At 34.5% G+C, this 15,702-nt stretch overlaps 1 protein-coding gene and 2 non-coding genes across 3 annotated transcripts; 1 reads left to right on the top strand and 2 right to left on the bottom strand.

Moving 5' to 3' along the window:
- Positions 9-7,643, top strand: LOC105157829 (MAR-binding filament-like protein 1-1). The gene is made up of 4 exons (XM_011074325.2): positions 9-231; positions 4,808-4,851; positions 4,948-5,076; positions 5,683-7,643. Exons 1-4 carry the CDS (start codon positions 9-11, stop codon positions 7,381-7,383), a joined length of 2,097 nt encoding a protein of 698 aa, XP_011072627.1. The 3' UTR covers positions 7,384-7,643.
- TRNAR-UCG lies at positions 1,691-1,764 on the bottom strand. The gene has a single exon. It is a non-coding gene; the product is annotated as a tRNA-Arg (tRNA).
- Positions 2,949-3,022, bottom strand: TRNAR-UCG. The gene has a single exon. It is a non-coding gene; the product is annotated as a tRNA-Arg (tRNA).

A 15,702-nucleotide genomic window follows, 5' to 3' on the forward strand; every position in this document is an offset into this window, starting at 1 on the left:
CAGTGCTCATGCTTTGTGGGGCAAAACCCCTTTCCGTTCTGGTTGCATTCTTGTTTGCTTCTGGGTATCTTGGATCACACGAGTCAAAGAGAACCGTCTCAACTAAGCAATTTCTTGGCCTGTACCTGTGTTGTGGAGGAGATGATGCCGGAGGTGTTCGATTTGGTTGTTTAGGCTTTGGCACTGATGCCAGCGATGGTGAGGGAGGCAGAGATGGTTGTGGGGACGATGGTTGAGGCCAAAGAGACAGAGGTTGTAGTAGTGGAGAAGAATGCTCAGTACAAATTCTTCTCATGACACCAAGCAAATCTCGCTCCTTTCGTCTCAAGCTGCGACTTAAACAACCGTGGCTAATTCTACTAACCTCCCGGCAGCAACGGTCACGGATGGCCCGATCAAGATAAAAATCATCAGTGCAATCAGTAATGAAGTTGGAAACCAACTCACAAATTGGTCTTTCTTTGATATGATCTCCACCATCCAACCGAGTAACATTAGTTTCATCACGGAAAATGTAACTGTCGACTGAATGAGCTTGAGCTGCCGAGGAGCATATGTATAGTCCAAGAATCAGAATAGCGACACATGCTCTATCCATGGCGAATTCGCGACGGTTCTTAATCGTCTCTCTTTCGGTGGAGAAATAAATAAAGAGGGGGTAGTGGGTTTTTATAGGGATCAGTAGATTGATTGGTGAAATTTTGATTACAGTATCTGATTCTTATAAGTCAATAAATTACAGAAATCCTATCTTATGGGATAAAAAGGAGCCCTACAACTTTTAAAATTGGGTTCAATTTTTTCGGTTACAAAAAGAGAAAGCAGGGTGGCAATCCCACTATGTCACCCAATATGTGTGTGCTCCATATCTATAACTAACTTATTGTCGTTAAGAACGAAACTTAACTACATGAGATTCAATACTAGGGAAGGCAATCCATTGGGTTTATCATAAGTACAAATCTGATCAAGAAATCCTTAAATTCGGGGGACTAAATTTATATTACACTTTAAAAAATTAAAAAACGTATTACTTGTATACACATTATAACATCTCTAAAATATTTTATCTCATTGTTTTAATTCATAAAAATATTAATTTTTTTTATTATATGCAAATATAAATAAAATATACACATGTCTTTTCATACATGAATAAATATATACGTTACATAAAATATGAAATATATAAAAAGAAATAAAATAAGTTCATGTTAGGCCCCGATTCGCCAAGAATCAAAAACCCATTAGAACTTCAAAACCCGCACCAAAAGGGGGGGGGGGTTGGTTCAGGATTAGGCATTCCTAATGAACACACATGCTAGGGAGGATTGTTCGCCGATTAAGGTAATAGATGACTTATTCTTATAAAAAAAAATATTGTTTAACAACATGATTCTCGACATACAGATCAGGACATATACTTAGCCCCATTAAAAATCTTAACAAAAATTCGATGTGGATATAATAACGTTCGACTTTAACTATTAGACCACAACGATTGATGACAATGATTCGACAAAAAATAATATTTTTTGTCTCTAAAAAATATATAATAAACATACAATATTTATATATAAATACATATAATAAACAATAATTTTTGTCTCCCAAATTCCAACATCAAAACCTACCGCATTTATTTTAAATTACCTCAAAGGACAAATTCAAAAACTATATAAATATCCGCCAACCACAGTGGGAGTCGAACCCACGACCTTTTGATCCGAAGTCAAACGCGCTAATCCACTGCGCTATGCGGTCTTATACTTGAAACTGTTCCTCTTTATAAATTTCAACAATTTGAATTGTTATCCAAATAATAATAGAAAGACTATAAATAATTTTGGACCAGAGGAATTACATGTAATCTTTAGAATATTTTATAATCTATTTCTTATGTATTTTCTTAGTCAATCACTTACATATAACAATTTTTTGTAGTTAATGATTATAAAAATTAACATATTAAATACAAAGTTGAGGGTGTAAATTTCTGATGAAAAAATCATGTTGCATAGCAGTAATTCCCTTAAATCTTGAAGGGCATTGTTTGAAGTTTCGATTAGATATTTACTGACATTAAGATTTTAGATTAAAATTATAAATTTTTTGAAGGTATAGAATGCAACATAATGAATTAAAAAAATAATAAAACAATAATTATATATAATGCAATTTTTCAATATTATGCAGCATAATTATGTCTTTTTTTCCATAGTATGATACTCCATTCTATGGAAACGTTGGGTATTATTTTTCTTTTTCTTGAGAAAGTAAAGTAATAGAATTTGCAGGAGAAATAGCCTTTTATGAAAATAATTATATTTTAGGAATAACCACACTGTCTTTTTTTTTGGACTTAGAATAATTATACGTAAGTTCTTTATAATTTGAAAAATTACATTTATTACTTCCAATGTTTGTTTATATATAACAAATAATTTCATTCATTAGTCAAAATTCACCGAATTTGTTGATATTAGCTAAAAAATTGAATTCATACTCAATTGACTTATTACTTGTTTATTATAAGTTAAATAAATATTTTCTTACCAAAATACCCTTATAACAGTGAAGATATTCTTCACCACATATATTCAAGGTAGTTTAATAAAAAAAAATAATTTATTTGATAGGTCAGTAATAAATCAATTAAGGGTAAATATAGATTTTTAATTAATTTTTTTGAAAATATTAATAAATTTTGTGCTTTTTTATTCATAGAGGGGTTTATTTATTAAATAGAAACAAACGTCAAAAATATCAAATATAATTTCTCAAATCATATAAAATTTATGTATAATTAAACAAAATATCATAGAAGGGCAATATAATTATCCCTATAATTAAAAGGTTCAAATTATAATTTGCTGGGGCAGAGATGACGACTGTAATAAAAGTGAAAGCAGAGAGATCAATTAAAGGCAGTGCAAAATTAAAATAGTCGACCACAGTGGGAGTCGAACCCACGACCTTTTGATCCGAAGTCAAACGCGCTAATCCACTGCGCTATGCGGTCCTCGACTGCAACTATTTCGTGCAACATTATACTTGTCTGCTGAATTACTAGAAGTCTATCATGCACATATAATGTTTATCTACATGCATGTACTTTAGATGAATGCTTAAGTAATATAATAAAATACGGATAATTACACTGTTCTTTTTTTAGATTTTGTGTAATTATACATAAATTTTTTATAGTTTAAAAAATTATATCTAACACTCTTGACGTTTGTTTCCTTCTAACAAATATATGTGTTCGTCAGTTAAATTCATAAAATTCTATGATATCAGGAAAAAAGTTATTGAAAATCCATATTCACCCTAATTGACTTATTATAGGTTCATTACTGAGCACCGTTGAACATAAATATTGTGCACCAAACATTCTAAGACGCGCGCTTAAACAATGCTTGTTAGCATACTTTGAATTCTTCCAATTTAAGTCTATCTTATTTGACTAAACATTGTAGCTATGGAGTATCAACAGATACTTGTACTTCGTCTTTTTAACTTGTTTTTGGGTGTTTTGAGTATGTTTTTCTTGTTTGGTTTTGTAAGTTTTAGATATATTTTTGATTATTTTAAAATAATTTTAATTACTTTTTGTCCAAAAAATACAATTAATTAAAAAATAATATTTATTTTAATTCACTCACAACTAATAAATTATATATATTTTTATACATATATATATAATAAATATACATAAAAGAGACATGATTTGACAATGAACAGTATTTTTTGTTTCCCCGCTAGCCAACATCAAACATACCATACTTATTTTATATTATCTCCAAAAACAAATTGAAACATATACATTATCTCTAATTTTTTTTTATTTATTTTTATTTTTCTCTTTCTATCTACACAAAACACCCGGAACAAAACCAAATATTATGGTTAATTCCACCTCTATAAAAGGATTATATGCATTGAGAGTTGGTGATCTCAGCGAAATAATAAGTTGAGATTGTTTGTGAAAGGAGGAAAGCAAGCAGTTGGACTACGAGGACAGGTGACCTTAATAAATTGATTAGTTTGACAATATATCGATATTCGATTCATATATTAATATAACAAAGAATAATAAAATAAATTATAATAAACACATAAAGTGAGTCAAATGCTCACTTGTTTGGTGCTTTTTTCTTGTATTTTCAAGATTCCTTCTTCTTGTTTTTATTGTATTTTCAAGATTCTTTCCTCTCTGCTATGATGAACTCAAGTTTGATGAGTCTTTGTCTAGTCTGGGTTACTTTTTCTTTTGGTATTTGACATTCTTGACTGCTAAATGGAATGACATATTGATTTGGAGGAGATGAACCTAGATTGTATCTCATATCAGACTACGTAAACCTGATTTTATGCTGTTCTGTTCCACAAGAATAGGTTTATTCAGAAATTGTTGAAGCTATATACTTGAGAAACAAGGCGGTATACAAGTTGTAAAGACAGCGCGTATAAAGAAGAGAATGTAATAGAATCTTGCAATCCTGTGCTTGTTTGTGCATAGGTGATCGTTATGGTTGGTATACAGTTTCAGTTTCTCTACTTGTACTTCGTCATTTGGCACATTCTTGTTTATATATCTTTGGTTGCTTGAATCTTCGCACTTAATCGTCTTGATCGTATTTAAAGTATCTCTTTTATCAAGTCTGTCTGTTCTCTATTTGGGGTTTCCCACGGGTGTTGCTTCACATTCTTAAAAACTGAACCATCTAAAAACTATGTTTCACTTACAGGAAACTTAGATCCTATTATAAGCTATTACTAATGATTTTTGCATTTTTTATTTCAGAAAATGATGAACCCGGGGCTGAAGACCAGAAACAGAAAACAAAGGTCTGCATCCATGACAAATATAATATGAAAAGGATTATTTAAGTACTGGTTTGAGGTTCTCTGACTGTTGTGTTTTTTCATCATTCCCATGTTCAGGGAAGTTCATCTCGGAACCCCTTTTGTTCACTTCTCAATGAACTTGGGGTTTTTTGTTCGGGAGTGGTTGCCGGTCTATATGCTTCAAGAAACAAAGGAAATGTCATTTCGGATGCAATTATAGAATCTGTAAGTTATCATAAAGGAGTTTAAATGTTACCTTGGCGAATGCTTCTTTTTTAGATGGATGCATTTGAGCTCTTAATGAATGCAGATCATGCAAACTTTCTTACCTTCCAAGTTGAATCACGACCGGTTCATTCTTTGCCAAATGTAAAAGGACGAAAAATGGATGAGACTGTTTCATTTTGATCTTGCATCCCTTTCCCTTGGTCTTCCTTTAGGACATTAATATGTGCATTTTACAGTGACTATACAGGCAACGGCTATTGAGTGAAGCTGGCCTTTGCTGTTATTAAATGATACTCTTGTTAAAAACAGATAATAGTAGAGAAACAGCACGCGTAAACGAATTGCATCTGCATTTCACACCCGTTGACATGCTTGATAAACCCTTGTTTTTTGCCAAGTCAGAGCAATTGGTCCTGCTGGATTAACTAAGGAATGAAGGGGAAATAGACCCTTTAAGGAAGTTTCTAGCTCAGCTCTAATATCACGTATTTCTTTCAGCTGAATCTCCTAATAAGTTGTAAATAGAAGTCTGGTGTAGTGTAAGCATGTTAGAGTTTCTTAGGTTTCTTTGCTAAACTATCTGATGTCTACTTGTGAGCACAGATGAATAATAAACTCAAGGAAAAGGAGGCTGCTATTGCTTCTCTGGAGAAAAAGTTTGAGATGGAGCTATTGAATGAGAAGGACGTCCAAAACAAGGAACTTGCAAAAGCTAATTTGGAGCGGCAGTCTTTAGTTGATCGATTGAATCTTGCACGTCATGAGATAACAAGGATGGGACAGGCACTGGAGAAAGAGAAAAGTTTGTATAGAGAGCTAACTATCCAAGCTCATGATCTTGAAAACAGCCTCAAAGAGGCTGGGAATGAGAAAAGGGAGCTCCAAGAACAGTTGAAAAAGAAGATAGATTCTGTAGCAGTCTCTCAAGAAAGGTTTAACTTGCTTGCTTCAGAAATCAAGGATAAAGAGGCTGATCTTCGGTACGCTAGTTGGGCGATTGCTGAGAAAGATAGAGAGGTCGACCAACTGAGCATTGCATATCGGCAATCCCTGGTTCAGCTAACTAGTTTGAATGCAGAGATAAAACAATTGAAAGATGTACTCCTGAAAAATGAAAAGGAGCTGCAACCGCGGAACGAAACGGTCCTTAAACTGGAAGCCGAGTTAACTTCTTCTCTTGCCAAGATAGATGAAGCCACCAAGAATCTTGATGCCGTACAGAAGGAATATGACGAGTTCAAGTCCTCCATGGAAAAGAAGTCCGCTTCAGATGCGACACTTTTGGGAGAAAAAGACGAAACAATTCACCAGCTTGAGGAACAGCTTAAGCTTGCACTCAAGGAACTGAACATTAACAAAGTGTTGATTTCTGATTTGACCTCGGAGAAAGACAATTTAAAAGAATCGCTGAATGTAGAATTGGGAAATGTTGAAAATCTATATCAGGACCTTAAGATCACGCAGGATGCTTTGGAGAAATCAAGAGGTGAAGCCTGTGATCTGGCAGAAGAACTGCAGCAGTCAAGATACTTGTGCTTGGACCTTGAAGCAGAGATCGGAAACATTCATGACCAGTTTACACAAGCTACAGAATTGTTACAGCAGAATAGTGATGAAGCCAAACAAAGGGTGACAGTCTTGGCTGAAGAACTAAGGGTGGCAACAGAGCTCCTGAGTGAATCAAATGAAAAGCTGAAAATTACGTCCCAAGAACTGGCTGCAGCAGTGCAAAAATGTGATAGCTTAGAAAAAGAACTTGTCGACGCCGATGAGAAAGCAGAAAGTGCTGCCCTTGTGCTGAAACAAGAGAAGCTTATTATATCTTCTTTGAACAAAGACTTAATGGCCCTGGAGACTCAGCTTTCCAAGGACAATGAAGCACAAAAAAGTCTTGAAGCAGGTGTAGAAGAGGCTACTAAATCACTTGATGAGATGAATAAACATGCACTGGTCATTTCCGAAGAGTTAGAGCTTGCTAATAATCAGATTTTAAGCCTGGAAGATGAGAAAGCTGAACTCTACAGGTCCCTTATTCAGCTAAAAAGAGCACATCAGGTAGCGCTGGAGAACTTAGAAGACGCCCACAACCTTATAGTGAGACTTGGAAACGAAAGGGAGAGTTTGCAGAAAAGAGGAGAGAAACTAGAAGAAGTTTTGGCATCTGCAAAGGGTGAAATATTGCAGCTGAGGAGCCAAATTAATGATGAAAACCAAAAACCGGTTGACGTGGCAGACAAAGGTGATCATCCCACAAGGAAAGTTACTCGGAGGAGAAAGGCTAATCCTCAGCAAAAAGATCCATAGCATGTAAATACCATGCTCGCCACCCCACTAATCCACTCACATTGACTGATTACAAGCCGTGAAACTGGCTTCCATTGTATTTTCATACTAACATCGATGGGAAAAGGGAAAATATGGTTAGAATTAGGATTGTTTCTTTTTGCGATAGTTGTACTTTCATGCTATGATGAGTGTATATTCAGGGTGATTGCTCAGTATTGTGTCGTGTAATGTAGCTTACTGCAGAACATAAGCAGCTTATACAATTCATAGAGTGTTAAACTCTTACCATTGGTTTCACACGTTCCATATTACTTTGCATGTTATAAGTTTGGATCGGGAGCATAACAGCCTTGATGTATATCTATGATGCACGGATACAGATATGGTACGTCTGCGAAACTTCATGATAGTTCAGATAATTATACTAAATAAGTATTCATGTAGAGTACATGCATATATCAATCCATAGATTTCTAGATAGATTTAATTAGTATGAAGAGGTGTTCAGCATCAACAACCGCATAGCGCAGTGCATTAGCGCATTTGACTTCGGATCAAAAGGTCGTGGGTTTGACTCGCACTGTGGTCGCATCTCTCTCACTTTTACTAACTTCGACGTTGAACGCTATGCCTGTCAGTAATGTTAGAGACTCTGCTCCTCAAATTACAATTTTAACCTCAAAATTACAATTATTTCCATAAAGGCTGCCATTATTATTACTTCAATTTTCAACGAAAAATTAGTACTAAATAAAAAAAAATAGAAATAATTATGCTGCATATATAGCATCGACTCGTTTTTCTCAAAAAAGCATCGAAAGATTATAAAAAGAGTCATTTAAGTATGAGTAATTCATATATTTTAATTATATTTGTACTTTATTATTAAGGGAGAACATCTTCTAATGTCTCTGTAGGGTTGAAATCCCTCAGTGATACCACTTTTCAAAATACCTAACCAACTATTACAGGTATAACTGGAGTACAAAACTCCTTAATACAGACCAAATATAAAAGATATTAAGAATAAACGATATACAAAAAAAAATTCAGAAATACTTGTGAAGATGAGAGTGGGCTCAGAATGCTGCCAAGATCACCACAGTTCCTCCAGTTATCCGATAGTCACAAAGACTACTCAACAGGACGGCCAATACCCACGGTTACTCCACAAAGGTCTCACACACAAACACCGATCACCGAGATCTTTCTCAAAGATCACTCGCAACTCACTTAGAATGTTCACAGAGAACTATTTTTGAACTTTGAGAAGAAAATGAGTTCAGTACTGTCTTTTTACGGACAAGGAGAAATTCCTCATTTATAGATGCAAGAAAGAGCCGTTGAAGGCAAGTCTACGGTGGCTTTCCTTTAGCCATTGATTTGGCTAAGGAAAGCCATCTCAATAATAGGAGATGAATATGGAAAGGAGAATCCATTGACAGAAGAGGAAACACAGGAAGAGAGGAAGAGAGAATGGGTTTCTTATCGGCGCAAGTGAGAGGAAGAAATGATGGACAAAAACCTAGGGCAGCAGTATAAGTAAATAGGGTCGGGTCGAGTTATCGGGTAGGGTGTGAGTGTGGGCATCCAAGTGGGTTTGGGCCTACCAACAATTGGTCATTGGGCCATAATTTTTCATTACATACTCCACCTTGGACCAATGATCCTAAAAGGAACTTGGTCCGGAGTATAGTGGGTCTTGGTAATCATCATCATAGCCCAAAAACGGCCCCTTCCAACTGGTACCTGCAAGAAAACCAACTAAGACAACAGAGAAGTTAGTCAGGGATCAATCTCAAAATTTTTAAACAGGTAGTGAACTTTTCCACAAGGAGGCTTTTGGTCCCCATATCAGCGGGGTTATCCTCGGTCTTGATTTTCTCATGTTTTATAATTTTCTTACCCACGATGTCACGGATGAAGTGAAATCTCACATCAATATGCTTTGTGCGATCATGAAAGACAGGGTTCTTACAGAGCTGTATAGAGACTGTCAGAAAAAACCACTAATTTTTCTTTTGAAAACCAATTTCTTTTATAAGACCATCAAGCCAAATGGCTTCTTTGAAAGCTTCTGTTGTAGCTATGTATTCTGCTTCAGTGGTCGATAGAGCAACGATGTGTTGTAGTTGGGGCTTCCAACTAATGCATGCACCGCAGAAAGTAAAAATATAAGATGTAGTAGACTTACGACTGTCTCGATCATTCGCATAGTTTGAGTCCATATATCCAACAAGTTGAGTATTGTCAGAGTTTTTTGAAAAAGTAATGCCAATATCAATAGAACCACATAATATCTAAGCAAGTATTTCAATGCTTCCCAATGGGGTGTACCGGGATTTGACATGTACCTACTAAGACAACTAATGGTATATGCAATGTCGGGCCTAGTGCATACCATAAGATACATAATGGAACCAATATCATTTGAATAAGGGACTTTTTCCATTTTGGCTTTTTCAGAATCCGTTTTGGGAGATTGATCTTTTGAAAGTTGAAAATGTGAGGCTAAGGGTACCGAAACAGGTTTTGCATTTTTCATGAAAAATTTTTTCAAAACAGACAAGATGTAGGATTTTTGGTTTAGAAGAATGGAAGATTTTTCTCTATATCTAGAGATGTTCATGCCAAGAATTTGCTTTGCATTTCCAAGATTTTTCATTTCAAAAACATTACAAAGTTGTTTTTGTAAATCACTAATGAGATGAGAATTTGGGCTAGCAATAAGCATGTCATCAACATAGAGAACAAGAAAAATTGGTGAATCATGCACATGCTTAAAATAAAGGCAGTGATCATAATGACTCCTATTGAATTTCAAGAAATGCATAAATGAGTCAAATTTCTTATTCCACTGTCTAGGTGATTGTTTTAAACCATATAGTGATTTTTTCAGCAAACACACAAAAATAGGCTTGGATTCATCAACAAAACCAGCAGGTTGGCACATATAAATATTTTCATCCAAATCACCATGTAGGAAAGCAGTTTTAACATCCACTTGCTTGAGTTCCCAATTGTAGTGTACAGTGAGAGCAAGGATAATACGAACAGTTGTGTATTTAACGACAGGAGAAAATATTTCGTTTTAATCTATACCCTCTTTTTGCGTGAAACCCTTAGCTACCAACCTAGCCTTGTATCTAATAGGATTTTCTTACTTGATTTTATAAATCTACTTGCAATCTACTATGGAGGCATTTTTTTGTTTTGGAACTAAAACCCATGTTTTGTTTTCCTTTAATGATTTCATCTCTTCATTCATAGCTCTAAGCCACTGTTTGGATTTCAAAGCCTCATCTAAGCTAGTGGGTTCAGTCATCTCAGTATTCAGGGTTGTTTCAAAATCTCTAAGTTTCATAGGAGCCCTAATTTGTCTTCTATTTCTGTCACTAGCAAGTTGGTAGTGTTCTAATGGGTGTGGTTCAGGATTTTCTGCATTTTCAATCTCATTTTCAGCGTTTTTTGTCTCTAATGTGTTTTCTAATTCTCCCTCTTGTTGGTTTTCCCCTAAGTTATTCTCCACTTTATTAAAGGTTTTTTCTTTTTCTAGGTTTTGAGTTTTCTCTAAACAAGGCATTTCATTTTCATTGAATGTACTCTACTGATTAAAACCTTAAAGCCGGGTTGACTACGTAGCCAAAGTCGATACCCCTTAACCCCCATAGGATAACCAATAAAAACACATTTTATGGCCCTAGGTTCTAATTTATCAACAGATTGATGAACGAATGCAGCACATCCAAAAACACGTAATGCAGATAAATCAGGAATTTTACCATTCCAAACATGTTCAGAGGTTTTTCCAAGAAGTGGCACAGAAGGAGACATATTAATCAAATGTGCAGCAGTAAAAACAGCCTCACCCCAAAAAGTTTTTGGCAAACCAGAACTCACAAGTAAGCATCTAACTTTATCAAGCAATGTTCGATTCATTCTTTCAGCAACTCCATTTTGTTGGGGGGGTATAGGGGTTTGTTTTATGCCTTTTTATGCCATGTTTATCACACATTTCAGAAAAGCTTTGATTACAAAACTCCAAACCATTATCAGTACGAAGAGATTTCAAACTTTTTCCAATTTGGTTTTCAATTAAAACTCTCCATTTTTCAAACTTTTCAAACACTTCAGGTTTGTGTTTCATTAAGAAAATAAAAACTTTTCTAGAAAAATTATCTATAATAGACAAGAAATATCGATTACCACCATGAGTAGGCACATACGAAGGTCCCCAAACATCAGCATGCACATAATCAAGAATACAAGTAGACATGGAGGGATTTGGGGAGGGTGAAGCAGGGAAACGTACTTTATGATGTTTACCATGTACACAATCATCACGGAAATCCAGTTTCTCAATGTTCTCATTCAAAATGCCATCTTTTTTCAAAAAATCAAGACCCTTTTGACTAATATGACCAAGTCTCTTATGCCATAAAGTAGTTGAGTCACATTCAGAAACAGATGCAGCAAGATAGTCATAGGAAACAGTGCATATATAAAGATTACGCTTTCGTTCAGCTTTGAAAACAACTAATGAACCCTTCATGATTTTCATGAGGCCTTTGCCCCATCTACCCTCAAGACCATCTTCCTCTAATGCGGGACAGGAAATAAGATTATGGCTTAAATCAGGAACATATCTAACATTTTTCAAAGTCATTTTATAGCTATCTTTAAAACACAAAGAAATGTTACCAAGACCTTCAATTTCACATCTTTTCTCATTAGCCATAGAAACAAAACTGCATGCTCATATTGCAGATTAGTGAAAATATCTTTGAAAGGACTCATATGAAATGTGCAGCCAAAATCAATCAACCATTCATGCATATCAAAAGAATTCACAGAGTTTGCTTCGCATACAACAAAGACTTCACCATTATTCTCATCAGAAACGTTATTAGCCTTTTCTTTTTCTTCATATCTATCTCGATTATCCTTTCTAGGTTTTCTACAGTTCTTAATGTAGTGTCCTTTTATACCACAGTTATAACAGCGTCTCTCTCTGGTTTTGTCATCATTATTAAAGTTCTCTCTAGGTCTAGATTTATTCCGATATTCATTTCTACTCTTACTCCTACTTTTGCTTCTGTTATTATATCTAGAGTTTCTAAACTTAGATCTTACCCTAACAGAATTCACCTCGTGTTGGTTTTGACTAGGTTTATTAGCCCTAAGGTCCATCTCCTTACTCTTAAGTCCATTCACAACAGTTTCAAGATTAACAGAGTCTCTACCATACTTAATAGGAGATTTAACATCAGAGTATGATTCAGGAATAGCATTCAGCAACACAATTGGAGAATATTCATCAATGTTTTTGTCACCAATGAGTTTAATGTCTTGTATAGTTTAGTAAAATCATCCAAGTTTTCATTAATGTTTTTAGACAAGTCAAGTTTATACTTAAAAAAATTTTCCAATAAAAACAATTTGCTAGGTAAAGATGTCTCAGTATAAAGCTCTTCAAGTTTATACCATAATTCTTTTGAAGAATTTTGTTTACCAACTTTACGTAAAATCGTGTCAGATAAGTTCAAAATAATTGAAGAGTAAGCAAATTCGTCATTCTCTTGTATTTTCTCTTCAAAAACATTTTCCAAATAATTGCCATCAATGGCTTTAAAAACTCTTTGTTGAATTAAAATTTCCTTCATTTTTTGCTGCCAAATTGAAAAATCGCTTTTTCCATCAAAAGGTTGTAGGTTATATCCGGCCATTTTAAAACAGGTTTAAGAAGGTTTTCCGAAAGATTTTAAGCAAGTTTCAGAAAATAGATCTTTTTAGTGATTTAACAGAAAAATAGAAACTCACAACAGATAGTCACACGACAGATATAAGATCAATAGTTATAGAACCAAGGAGTCACAAAGAAAAGGAACAGAAATTTCAGCAGATGTAACAGGCCACAATAATCAACAGTGATTAAAGAAAAACTATGTCGCAACGGTTTAAGATTTCACAGAAATATGAGATCACAAAGATCACAGTTATTCCAAAACAGTTGATAAATAATGAGATCACTACAGAATATATATCAACAGATTTATAGGAGATCACACAGATCAATATCAAGAAATCACACAGATTTGCAATAAAGTCACAAAGATTCAGGGATCACAGCAGATCAAGAAACTGAAATAGCGAGAACCGAGGCTCACCAGCCTAAGTTCCGTCCAGATACCCGACGACCTCGAGGGTCCGACCAAGAGGGATATTAGGGGGTTAACCGCGGTAAAACAATAATAATAAGATATGAAAAGAGTATAACAGAGATATAAACAGAAAGTAAAGAGGAGGGGTTTCAGAGAGTACCACCGCCGGAAGCGTCGGATCAGAGATAGCTCTGATACCACTGTAGGGTTGAAATCCCTCAGTGATATCACTTTTCAAAATACCTAACCAACTATTACAGGTATAACTGGAGTACAAAACTCCTTAATACAGACCAAATATAAAAGATATTAAGAATAAACGATATACAAAAAAAAATTCAGAAATACTTGTGAAGATGAGAGTGGGCTCAGAATGCTGCCAAGATCACCACAGTTCCTCCAGTTATCCGATAGTCACAAAGACTACTCAACAGGACGGCCAATACCCACGGTTACTCCACAAAGGTCTTACACACAAACACCAATCACCGAGATCTTTCTCAAAGATCACTCGCAACTCACTTAGAATTTGAGAAGAAAATGAGTTCAGTACTGTCTTTTTACGGACAAGGAGAAATTCCTCATTTATAGATGCGAGAAAGAGCCATTGAAGGCAAGTCTACGGTGGCTTTCCTTTAGCCATTGATTTGGCTAAGGAAAGCCATCTCAATAATAGGAGATGAACATGGAAAGGAGAATCCATTGACAGAAGAGGAAACGCAGGAAGAGAGGAAGAGAGGAAGAGAGAATGGGTTTCTTGTCGGCGCATGTGAGAGGAAGAAATGATGGACAAAAACCTAGGGCAGCAGTATAAGTAAATAGGGTCGAGTCGAGTTACTGGGTAGGGTGTGAGTGTGGGCATCCAAGTGGGTTTGGGCCTTAGTCCGATTGGGCCTACCAACAATTGGTCATTGGGCCATAATTTTTCATTACAGTCTCACCTAATATTAGTCTACTGTCTTTTTAAAATTTTAAATTAATTAATCATTTTTTAATTCTCCATTTATCATGATTTTTCATTATTATTTTGGTATATAAATTTTTTTACGTATTCTTTTTATTTCTCCAATGTTATTTATTATTTGTCTGTCGATATTTTTGTATCAATCGAAATATTTATATTAACTTATTATTTTAATATATTTTTTAAGTACTTTTTTACTCTACAAAGCAAAAACAATATGAAAACATTACATCTACTCTCTTCAAATTCAAATTTAAATATAAAAACATCTCATATTTTTTTTATAAAATTATAAATGTATTCTTTATTTGGTGGCAAAAGTTTACATACCCCAAAGTTATATTATACTAACACCCCTTTATAGGATGTGTCATTAATTTTGCACAAAATAATGAGTATTTGTATACTTAAATATCTGACCTCAAGAAGTGTCAATTTAAATTACTCAAATATTTAATATAACTTTTATTTGTTTGTAGAGATTAAAACACATACATTCGTTGATGAGGCCTAGCTCATGACGCTAAGGTCATGCATGTGTTCAGACTCCATCAATGTGCTGGATGTTATTTAACTTCAATAATAAGTACTGTTGTTTTACTTTAATAGTAGGTGTATGTTAGATATAATTATCTGATATTAATGATTTGTATATAATTATTATAGTCGTCAATACTTATTGAATATAGATATTTGATATTGATAATTGTAATCGATTTTAAAAGAATAATAATTTATCGCTTTGACTTAAAAAACAATCACATATATTCATTTTCTAAACCTGATTTTCTACTCGAGAGTATATATTCTCAAATCAAATTAAAATTGCAGGACTCTTCTCTTTATTTATTTATTTTTTCCCTCTCTTGACAGATTTTTAGTCCATAAAATAGGACTTGGGTAACTTATAAGAATATGATATTGTAATCAAAATTTGACCAATCAATTCGTTCCCCAAACCTAACAAAAATCAACCACTGATCCCTATGAAAATCCACTGCCCCCTCTTTATTTATTTCACAACGGAAACACTGAAACAAACAGAGACGATTTCTCCGTCTCAAATTTGCCATGGATAGAGTATCCGTTGCTATTTTAATTCTTGCCATCTACCTTTACTCCTCGGCCTCTCACGCCTATCAAGTCGATAGTTACATTTTCCATAACGAAATTAGACTAGCATCAGGATCTGATAAGGATGATGTTACTCCA

Source organism: Sesamum indicum, linkage group LG3 (assembly GCF_000512975.1).
Source record: "Sesamum indicum cultivar Zhongzhi No. 13 linkage group LG3, S_indicum_v1.0, whole genome shotgun sequence".
Lineage (NCBI taxonomy): Eukaryota > Viridiplantae > Streptophyta > Magnoliopsida > Lamiales > Pedaliaceae > Sesamum > Sesamum indicum.

Coding starts and splice junctions, on each gene's coding strand:
- LOC105157829 (XM_011074325.2), top strand. CDS start 9: ATGCTTTGTGGGGCAAAACCCCTTTCCGTTCTGGTTGCATTCTTGTTT. Junction 4,852..4,947: donor ACCAGAAACAGAAAACAAAG/GTCTGCATCCAT, acceptor TCCCATGTTCAG/GGAAGTTCATCTCGGAACCC. Junction 5,077..5,682: donor CGGATGCAATTATAGAATCT/GTAAGTTATCAT, acceptor TTGTGAGCACAG/ATGAATAATAAACTCAAGGA.